Raw genomic sequence first — 11089 nt, 5'->3', positions numbered from 1 at the left:
AGCCCCCGAGCCACTGGTTGAGTGGCCACACCCGATCAGAGGATCGATGAAACTCCTTGTCCTAAATTTTATAACTTGGGCATAGGTGGCCTATTTAAGTAATGAATTTTATATTTGTTAAAAAATATTTTATTTTTATTGATGCAGACATCTCGGCAAGAGAACCAAGAGTTGTCGAAGGAGCTCAAAGCTGCTAAGGATGGCCGGGCCAAGGCCGAGAAGGAAATCGCCCATATCAAGCAGTTTACCCGCAAGGCACATGGTAAAATTTACTTTTTGAAGACCATTTATATTAATGGCACCGCAGATGGCTAATTTATTTTATCGCTTACTACCAGCAGAGACTATAGGTCAACTAGAAAAGGATTTGGAGCAAGCTCGAGAAGCTGCATGTTATGTCGAAGGCCAAGTGGAGGCAGGCCGTCGGGTCCATGCTCAAAAAATCAAGGAATATGATCAGCTCAAGGCCGAGAAGGACCAACAAGCACAAGAAAATTGAGACTGAAGTCTCAGCTGCCCGCCTCTAAGAAGGAGCACAAAGAAGCCTGTACTTTTCTTGCGGGTAAGCAATTTACGATTTGTTCGTGTGTGTTTGGCTGTCTAGGAAAAAATATTTACTATGTTTTGTGCAGCCGTGTTGCCTGGCCAGCCCGGCGAACCCGCTATTCATCGTTAAACGATGTTATGATTGGACTTAGTGAGCTACACCCTCTCTCTCAAAGGTCAATGGAGAAAAATTTCTGAACTTTATGGCCCAATGAAGCCGTGCCAAGGGATATGACTGAACTTCCCAAGCGCCTGCAAGGAGCCCGGCGCCGAATTCGGGTGTGGAAGGTGTTAGCCTGCCGAGAAGGTGCTCGAGAAGCGTGGGTGATGGTCAAGATACACTACGGTTTGTTGAATACAGAAAAGATGGCAAGGGTCGTTACCAAAGGGCCTGATGGCAAGGAAATCAAGGCGGGCAGGTAATTATTAAGACGTGATGCCATCTGCTCGGCTAACCGAGGATGACCGTCTCCCTTGATACCCTTATAGATGGCCTTGAATAGTTATTGTAAACAATGTCTGCTTTATGATGACTTTATGTATCAAAGTACGTTTTGATAGCCTGTAAGTGCATATAGTTTAGTTGTAGCCATTTTAAAGTAAGAGTATCGATCCAGCGAGGAGCACAGGATTCAAGATCGGCTAGATGGTCACCTTCATGCTGCTGACTCTCGACACCCTAAAGGTGATCGTCTTCAACGACGACGGCATTGAAGTGTTGACAAAGTGCAAGAAGCACGACGACGCCTTCGGAACTTCTAGAGACCTCTATGTCTCCTGATTGCGCATGTTGGTTTGGTTTAAGACTGCGTCATACTCGTTTGGTCTAAGACCGATTGTTTAAGTGTCATACTATGTTTAACTTGTTCCTGTATGCTATCTATTTTGTGTGTCTCCGGTTTGTTCTGCCTGCTAGTGTGCTGATAATCTCACTACCTCCTCGAAGAGTTTACCAGACAATATGTGTTGCATGTAACCAAACAACCTGGCTTGGCTTGTGTTTCTGTCTAAACAAGCTGACAACCAAACAACTGACATTTCATTTCGTCATAGTCAGGCTAGAGGGTATGCGGGTTACCAAAGAACACAATGATGTTGATTTTTTTTTCTCAATCGGTCCCAACTGAGACACACATGTAATGCAAGCAAAATCGATGCGGGCAACTAAGCACATCATAAGAGACTTCCCACATAATCGTTGCGGGCAACCAAGCACGTCATTGGAGACTTCCCACATCTGAGTTTTCTGTTTCCTTACGTGTTTTTTGTTGCTTTTTTGGTTCTATATTTTCTTTAAATGTTTTTACTTTACTCATTTTAAAATTTCAGAACATTTTAAAAATTCATGAACTATTTTTTGAATTTTTTAACATTTAAAATTCATGAATTTTTTTTTTGAATTGGCAATAAAATTCAAATTTGAGAACATCTTGTAAATTCGAAAAAAAAATCTAATTCATGAACATATTTTAAATTCACAAACATCATCTAAATTATTAAATAATTTTATAAAATTGTGAATATCTTTTGATTCAGAAACATTTTGTAAATTCACAAGAAAAAATAAATTTTGTGAACATCTTAGTTTTTTAAAATTTAAGAACATTTTTTGAATTCATGACCATATGTTTTGAAATTAGGAATCTTTTTAAATTCACGAATATTTCCCAAGTCAACAAACATTTTTTAAATTTGGAGCATTTTTAATTTGTGAATATTTTTTGAAATCACTGAACACTTGAATTCATGAACAGTCAAATACGCGAACATATCTTGTACGCACGCGCATTTTTCAAATTTGCAAACATTTTCTGAATCCACAAGCATTATTTGAATATAATAACATTGGTTCAAATCCATGAAGTTATTTTAAATGTACTATCATTTTTAAAATTCATGAACATTTTGTATACCTCTGAAATTTTTTGAACTTCAAACTTTTTAAAAAACCGGGAACATTTATTTAGTCAATTGACATTGTTTAAAATTCATGAACCTTTCTCCAGATGCACTATTGTTTTTCAAATTCATGTATATTTTTTGATTCCGTGAACTTATTTGAATCTTCAATCTTTTTTTAAATCCGTAAACATTTTTTCAAAGTCGAGAATACATTCTGAATTTTTGAATATCACGAACAAATTTTTGAATTCGTGGAATGAACATTGCACGGACAAGAGTTCCTCCTCGTGGGCGGCTGGCGGGCCTTTTCCCCCTTGTGGATGTGTCTGCCGTGAGTTCGATCACAGAACAACCATGGCCGTGCACGGCCGGTTGTCTCGGTCGCATCTCGCCGTCCATCTGCCCCGCGTCCTGTCCGTCCGCCGCCCACCGCGTCCATCTGCCCCGCGTCCTGTCCGTCCGCCGCCCACCGCGTCCAGATTTCTACTGCCGACGATGGCTTGCACGCCTCCACTTGCCGCCGTCAAATCAGATGATTGGGGGAGAAAAGCGGATCAAGTTTCCAAGTTCGGGTAAAAAGGACCGATTTCTGTTGTTTCTAGATGATAATAGCTTCGTTTGTACCTTTCGCTCGTTGATCGCAAGCTTGCAGCACATGTCTCAGTTGCCATGCACAGTGTGAGAAAAAGGATGATGTCGCTTTAAATTTACCATTCTCTCGTTCACATAAGTTAGGTGATTACACTTATGGATATATATGATCGAAATCCTCCTCTGCTGAAGCAGCCGCAGCAGCAGCAGGAGGTTTATCGCGTTCGATCAATCCAACCCCGGCCGTCGCCGGCCGGCTCAGGCCATGAAGCTCAACTCGAACTCGTCGTCGCCCACCTTGACGAAGTGCGACCCCTGGTCGATCACCTTGCGGCCGTCCTCCGCGGCCCGGCTGAAGTGCTTGCAGGGGCTCACCTCGAACTCCACGTGCGCGGCCTCGTCCGCCCTCAGGTGCACGCTCTGGAACCCGATGAGCTGGCTCGCGGGCCGCCCGTCCGTCGCGTTCGGCCACCGCAGGAACAGCAGCACCGGGTGCCTGCCGTCCATGGGCCCGTGGTTCTGCACCCTCACCACCGCCGGGAACCGGAGCCTGTCGCACGCCTCCGCGCCCATCTCCTCCACGTCGTAGCTCACCGTGCCCGCCGCCGACGCCGTCGCCTTCAGGCCCTCGATGCCGCTCATGGACGGCGGCTTCGTGCCCTCGGACGCGAAGCGGTGGGAGTACTTGGAGTAGCTCAGGCCGTAGCCGAAGTTGTACACGGTCTTGCCCTTGTAGAACCTGTAGGTGCGGCCCGGGTAGCCCGTGGACGGGTCGGCGCGCATCCGCATGTCCGTCATCGGCACCGCCGTGAACTCCTTCGGGTACCATGTCACCGGCAGCCTCCCGCCTACGATCCGTCATGTCCAACAGTCAGTACAGCCTAGGAAAGCCGCCAAGAATTGCTCAGAGTGGGGTGAAACAAAATCTCACCGGGGTTGTGCTCGCCGAAGAGGACCTGGGCAATGGCGATGCCACCGGCCTGGCCAGGGTAACCAGCCCAGACAATGGCGCCGATCTTAGGATTGTTCTTGGCGAACGTCACGTCCACCGGGCCACCGCAAAGCAGCACAAGGATCACCGGCTTCTTGGCCGCGTCGGCAACCTTGTTGACAAGGCTCTCCTGCATCCCGGGGAGCCCCAGCTCCAGCCTATCCACCTCCTCCCTTTCCTGGTTCTGGTCCAGCCCCATGAACAGCACGACGTAGTCGGCCGAGCTCGCGGCATGCACGGCCTCACCAATGTTCGACACGTTGCAGACGGCGGCGTTGCACCCCTGGACGAACGTCGCGTCCTTGACGTACCCCTGCAGCGCCTGGAACGGCGTGACGGAGATGCACGGCGGGCCGAAGTAGTTGCCGAGGAGCAGCGACGCGTTGTTGCCGTTGGGCCCGATGACGGCGACGGAGGAGACCTTGGACTTGGAGAGGGGCAGCGCGCCGGCGTCGTTCTTGAGCAGCACGATGCCGTCCTGCGCCGCCTGCAGGGCCAGGTCCTGGTGCTCCTTCTTGCACACCTGGTCGGCGCGGATGTTGCCGTACCGGTTGTACTTGGGGTTGCCGTTGAAGAGGCCCAGCCTCATCCTGATGGCGAAGAGGTTGCGGAGCGCCCGGTCGATGTCCTCCCCCGTGATCTTGCCCTGCTGGTACGCCGACACGCCGTGCGTCTGGATGTAGCCGCCGCAGTTCACGTCCATCCCTGGAAGGTTTTCAGGTTACAAAATGGTTTTAGAAAAATGACCTTAGTAAATTTGTTTTACAAAGTAGTAATCCAGTAGTTTATATTTTAGTAATCCAGTAGTATTTGTTTTACAAGGCATCTGGATTTTTGATGATATCATGCTGTAGATTCGTACCCAAATTAGCATACGCCACAAAAGGCTACTCCACAATTCCAAACAGAAAGCTACTATACAAATCAACAGAAAGCTACTCTCTTTTTTTCCAAAGAAACAGAAAGCTACTCCATAAAACCAACTTCTCACTATAGTTAGTGAGCTACCCTAAACTCTATGCATTTGCCTTATTATCTTGTCCGAGAATCACGCTTTTAGTTCCAATTATTATTATGATGTCCTTTTTATGAAGTTATTATTATTATGAGGTCCTAACTGCCCATAGGAATGACTCATCCATCTTTGAGAACTGTAGCAGGGCATGTGACATGTACCGTTGACAACTGTACTATATCTAGCAATCGTCATTTGAACTGAAAACTCGTACCGGCCTTGAGGACATCTGCCACCGCATCCTCTGGCGCCTTGGCGTATCCCTGGACGTCGTGGATGATGGCCACGGCGTCGCAGTCCGAAGTGATGTATCTGGTCAACAGAGATGAAACTTGCAAGCGTCAGTCAGTAAGCAATCGTGAGGCGGTGAGTCTTTTCTGAAGTAACCGGTCCTGCTTAATTTTGCCTCTGTCGTGGCACTTGTCTTACTGAAGAAAATGTTGCTACTCACCCGTTGAAGCTCCAGTCGCCTCTGGCGGTCTTGGAGAGGAGGTTGTGGTCGGCGCAGGTGGGCACGCCATTGACGCGGTTGTAGGAGCACATGATGCCGCTGGCGCCGCCGTCCTCCACGCAGCTCTTGAACGGCGGGTTGTACGTGTCCGCCAGGTCCTGCTCCGTCACCTGCCCAACAAGACAGTTTTTTGGCATAGCATGCACATTCGTCAATTCAGACTTCCGAAAAGAGAACCCGACGATCGGCGACCGCCCGAGAGACAGTAGGATCTGGATATGGATATGAAGCTGCCATGCCGTCATCAATGGCGTCCGGACGAGCGGCGGATATAATTCAAGAGATTGGCGGCATGCGTACCTTTGCGTCGAAGGCGAAGCGGGTGACGCCCTTCCAGTTCTCGAGGTCGTAGGCGGTGAAGTGCTTGCAGCAGGCGGAGGCCTCCAGGTCGGAGGAGTTGATGGCGCCGGAGATGGCGTAGCCCTGCACGCCGCGGACGAACACGGCGGCGTACTTGCCCGTCATGGTCGGGTCCTCGCCGGGGGTCTCCTGGCCCCGGCCCCACCGCGGGTCCCGGAACACGTTGATGTTGGGCGCCCAGAAGGTCAGCCCCTCCGCCTGCCCGTTGTTGTACACCCCCCGCGCCTCCGTGCCGATCACCTGAGCCAGAAGACCCGTCAAGTTCAGTTCAGAGCGCGCTCTGTTCTTGCCAACTTGGTACTCTGTTTCAGTTTATGATTACGTTCAGTTCAGTTCAAAAGCAGCATGCATGCACCTACCACGTTCGTGCTACAAGTACTACGTAGGTGTTCAAAAGATCAACCCCGGTTGGTGATGGTTTACCGGCCGATTTGCGGACTAGCCGGGCACTCAATTCCCCTGGCTTGTGAGCGTAAATTAGGCCTAAAGGCACGCAGCCGGAGTCCTGGTCTTTGATCATCGGCATCGTTGTCGAACGGTGCGAATGAACGGCACACGATCTCAAAAGCAGAGTGACGAGGTAATAGACGGCGGCGCTCGTGTGTGCATACCTGGCCGATGCGGTACCAGAGGTGCGGGTTGAAGGACGCGGCGGTGAGGATGACCTGCGGGAAGCTGGTGGCGGCGCGGAGCGGGCCGTCCAGGTGCATGCCCTTGCTCCACGCCACCCCGTGCAGCGCCTCCGACCACCACTTGTACGCCGGCACGCCCAGCCGGGCCACCGCCGGCGACTCGTCGCCCAGCTGCGAGATCTTCTCCTCCAACGACAGCTTCGACACCAGGTCCGCCGCCCGCCGCTCGATCGGCAGCTTCCGGTCGCAGTACGGCGCGGCCGAGGCCGCGCCGCAGGAGAAGGGCGGGTCGGCGGCCACGGCCGCGTGAAGATGGAGGACGGCGAGCAGCAGCGCTGCCGCCGTGGCCGCCGGAACGGCGTGTGTTCGGCGTCCCATGGCTCTAGTGCGCGGGTGAGGCGGGCTGGCTGGCTTGGCTATGGCCTGGGGCGAGGGGCACTATATATGAAGCAGAGGGCGCGGCGCGGCGCGACACAGGGGAGCATGGGCTCGTAGGGGTGGAGCCAATTGTTCAGTTCTTAGGACGACATGATACTACGTTTTTTACCCCTAAAAAAATGATACTACGTTTTTTTTACTATTCTTAGCTGCGTCAAATCTTGCAAAACCTTAATGAAAATACTTGAAAGTAACAGAAATATTTGGAAATCTTGGTCATTTAGAAGTGTACACCGCTAGGAGATGCACCACTAAGATTTGGGTGAGTGCATGTGTGTCAAATATTTTGAGCCCTTTTAACATGCTCATAAAAAAAATTCGAAGTCTTATTATTACCTCTCTTCGGAGATCTGTCAAAGATGCGTGTTTTGCTCAATAAAAATGTGTAGGTCTACACTTCTACGGAAAAGGAAATAAATTATAATTGTCATCAAACACAGACAAAATTATGGGATTGCTAATTAATTAGTACTCCCTCCGTCCCATAATATAAGAATGTTTTTGACACTAGTGTAGTGTTAAAAACGTTCTTATATTTTGGGACAGAGGGAGTACTATTTTCTTTCTAATTTATCTACATGTACAGCGGCTCGATGCAGGAAGTTAATTTCTTTGTTGACACTGAGATTACATGCTAGTTATTAATTGTTAAATATTTCTGAATATGCAATAAAAATAAATTTTCTTTTACCATTTTAAGTGCCCCAAATATCTTGAAATATTAAGAACTAAAAAAATCTTTAGAAATCTCAGTCATTTAAAAATGTAGAACGTCTGGAGATTCACCACAAAGATTCAGGTGACATGTGTGTAGGCAGCATTTTTTGTAACAGTTCCGGCACCGACAAGGTGGCGAGTGCTCCTTCTTGCGCCTCAATGGTGATCTTGGGCGTGGCCCCCACGAGCACATCTTATGGAGTTGTCGAATGTGTGTATAGGGCTGCCGTTATGATTGGAGTGTGAGGAGATTTGGGTTTTTGAGTTGAGCACGTGTAAACCGGATGATCCAAAGTAGACTCGAAGAAGTTGTTACAAGACAAAAGATCACAAAGTGAGCGAAACGGTCGCCCGTGGTAGGGGTGGCCGGACCTTGCCACAATGCAATGGTTGAGATATGTCTGATAACGGGCTTGTTGTCGGTTTGTACAGTTTTGATTTACTACATGATGAGAAGCACAAATAGTTATGTCCTAGGGATGTAGGCATGACCGTCGAACCTCATTAACAAATATTGTCTATATCTACTTTCTGGAACGATCTAATCACATAAAATTTAACAAATCGCATCGAATTGAGGTTACATATTGAGTCATGGTGCGAATAATCTACATGAAGGCAATCGGGCGATGCTTTTATGTAGAAAATGTGGGCTTCCATTGGAGTGGAGAAGGAAGCCACCCACTTGGTCGTGCATGGATGACACAAAAGTCCCCCCCCCCCCCCCCCCAATTGCGTTAAACGGTATAAATTTTTGTTAGGGACGGGACATCATCAACAAGCAGTGGCAATGATCATGGGCTTAATAACATAGGGAGGACATGTGGTGACACCACCAGAAGGGTAGTCACAACCAACCGCTGGAAATTGACCACCGGAGGTGGTCGGAACTCGATCCTGTCGACGCGCATGTAAATGTCGTATATTTTATGCTCATACCACTCTGTGTCAAATCCTTTAAGTTCTTTAGAACTTCCCGTGTAAAAATGTACACCGTTTGGAGATGCACCACGAAGATTCAAGTGAGGTGGTATGAGTAACATTTTTGTGATTGTTCTGGCACCGACAAGATCGACCCCGGTTGTGAGTGCTCCTTGGTCTGCGCCGATTGTGACCTCGGGGCATGACCACCACCAGCACATAAGTTGGAATTGGTGTTGAATATGTGTATTGACATATGATTAGACTTGCATATGTGGATGGTTAGGGGTTTGAATCGAACACGTGTAAATATACCTCATGCCTCATATATAAAGACACCATGGGGCAGCCAAAAGAAACTGGCAGGCTAGATCATCAAGAGAAAAACATAGATGTCTCTGACAGGAGTGGCTGGACCTGGCTGTGGCGCGATGATCATGCTCCATGGATGCAGGACCGGATCGACGAACCAATTTAACAAATAGCATATTCCTGTCTACCTTTTCCAACGGTTTAATCGCATAAATTCGGACATCCTTTAACAAATGTGATGTGGGGGAAGGGATGTTTTGTATCTCTCCGGTGTGGAATCTTGGCCAAAGTATGTGACCACTCGGTTCCTGGAACCGCGGTAAGATACATTGATACCACTATGAGTGTCTCGGTTTCTTTACGATATACCAATCATATGAGGTTGCTTACCATTTCCACTTGTTCTGTTTGTGTGCATTGTGTATTCCTTCTTCTAGAAGGTCAGTGGAAGGACAACAATGGATACCACCATAGAATTACAGGTCACACACTTTCGAGTTTTGACAAAACTCAAAAGCTGCATGCACCTACCACGTTCGTACCAGTAGGTAGGAAGGTGCTCAAAAATCAAAAAGTGACATGCCCGGTTGGTGATGGTTTACCGGTTTGCGGGCAACCTCGTGCCCCATTACACGAAATACTTAATTCCCATGGCCCAATGAACAAAAATTATGCCCAAAAGTCCCGTAAAAAAATTAGGCACACAAGTAGTTTTTTTTTTTTTGGCAGAAACCCGCAGTCGCGTTCTTTGATCATCGGCTTTGTTATCGCCATGTTCCTCATCCCTCAAAAAAAAAATCTCCATGTTCCTCTGTTTTTCTGATGATATTAAATCCTTTGAATGTTAAGCCCCTCTAGACATTCTAATGAATGGCCGAGAGTACTCTACAATGCTCAGTCGTAAATGAACCATAATGAAGCAGTAAGAACTGGACGAGCGTGTGTACGTACCTGGCCGATGCGGTACCAGAGATGCGGGTTGAAGGACGCGGCGGTGAGGATGACCTGAGGGAAGCTGGTGGCGGCGCGGAGCGGGCCGTCCAGGTGGACGCCGCGGCCGGCATTGGCGACGCCGTGCAGCGCCTCCGACCACCACTTGTACGCCGGCACGCCCAGCCGGTCCACGGCCGGGGACTCGTCGCCCAGCTGCGAGATCTTCTCCTCGAGCGTGAGCTTCGACACCAGGTCCCCCGCCCGCTGCTCGATCGGCAGCCTCCGGTCGCAGAACGCGGCGCTCGACGGCGCGCCGCAGGAGAAGGGCGGGTCGGCGGCCACGGCCATGTGCAGCCGGAGGAGGACGAGCAGCAGCGCTGGCGCCGCGGCGGCGAGGACGACGTGAGTGCGACGTCCCATGGCTCTAGCGCGCGTGCAAACTGTCACAAGTGTCACTCACTTGCAAGAGTGAGGTGGGCTGGCTTGCTGGCTGGCTTGGCCGTGTCGGGGTATGTATATATGAAGCGAAGGGCGCGCGGCACATGCCGCATGCAGTATGGGCTCACGGAAGTGAAGTATGATTGGCTTGGCTTGTACGAGTACTATTTGGTTTTAATAATTTTTCCCATATTTCTCTCAAAATGCATATATGACATCTCATCATACAACCATGCACGCAAAAGATACGCCTCAACATGCAAACGTGCATTAAAAATATTCCACCTCGTCAATAATGAAATACAAAATGAGTGATATTGAAATCTCTAGAAAGACTAACATTTAGGAACGGAGGGAGTACAAGAAATTATACATGTTCTTAGCTTTACTACCTTCGTCTTGGTTATTGGTCCCCTTCGTATTAGGTGTCAAATTTTCACCGTAGATTTAACTAGTGTTAATGCATTTCATAAAAAATTATACCATTAAAAACTATGTTCAAATACGAATCTAATCATATAATTTTTTGTGGCGTGTATTAACATTTTGTTAGTTAAATCTATGGTCAAAGTTTGACACAAAATATGAAAGGGACCAACAAACCAGAATGGAGGTACTAGTTTTCATATTGTTTTTCCAAATATCATGGTCAAATAATCAATTATCATGAAAATATATTGAATTCCCGCTGCAATGCATGGGGTAGTTGCTAATGAGTAATACACGTATGTGTACATTTCTTAAGATGATACTATACATCCAAGTGTCATAACGTTGCTACT

The 11089-nt window shown here is 48.3% G+C and overlaps 1 protein-coding gene across 2 annotated transcripts; it reads right to left on the bottom strand.

Moving 5' to 3' along the window:
* Window positions 1–3127: 3127 nt before the first annotated feature.
* LOC109741195 (probable beta-D-xylosidase 7) lies at window positions 3128–10356 on the bottom strand. 2 transcript variants are annotated; one of them, XM_020300265.4, is made up of 6 exons: window positions 9888–10356; window positions 5857–6156; window positions 5497–5666; window positions 5260–5357; window positions 3971–4735; window positions 3128–3887 (listed from the first exon to the last, which is right to left on the bottom strand). In XM_020300265.4, the coding sequence occupies exons 1-6, from the start codon at window positions 10287–10289 to the stop codon at window positions 3298–3300; spliced, it is 2325 nt and encodes a 774-aa protein (XP_020155854.1). In that variant the 5' UTR covers window positions 10290–10356; the 3' UTR covers window positions 3128–3297. The 2 variants fall into 2 exon arrangements, with proteins under 2 accessions (XP_020155854.1, XP_020155855.1); XM_020300266.4 differs by lacking the exon at window positions 9888–10356 and adding an exon at window positions 6528–6964.
* Between the last annotated feature and the right edge of the window lie 733 nt (window positions 10357–11089).

Source organism: Aegilops tauschii, chromosome 6, assembly GCF_002575655.3.
Source record: "Aegilops tauschii subsp. strangulata cultivar AL8/78 chromosome 6, Aet v6.0, whole genome shotgun sequence".
NCBI lineage: Eukaryota > Viridiplantae > Streptophyta > Magnoliopsida > Poales > Poaceae > Aegilops > Aegilops tauschii.
The sequence above is the reverse complement of the archived record's forward strand: the minus strand, read 5'-3'. Positions and strand labels throughout refer to the sequence as shown.

Excerpts from the sequence above, each read along its gene's own strand:
- LOC109741195 (XM_020300265.4), bottom strand. The coding sequence starts at position 10,289 with ATGGGACGTCGCACTCACGTCGTCCTCGCCGCCGCGGCGCCAGCGCTG. Across the intron at positions 6,157-9,887 it reads TCTGGTACCGCATCGGCCAG|GTGATCGGCACGGAGGCGCG; the intron begins GTACGTACACAC and ends CTTCTGGCTCAG. Across the intron at positions 5,667-5,856 it reads GCTTCGCCTTCGACGCAAAG|GTGACGGAGCAGGACCTGGC; the intron begins GTACGCATGCCG and ends CTTGTTGGGCAG.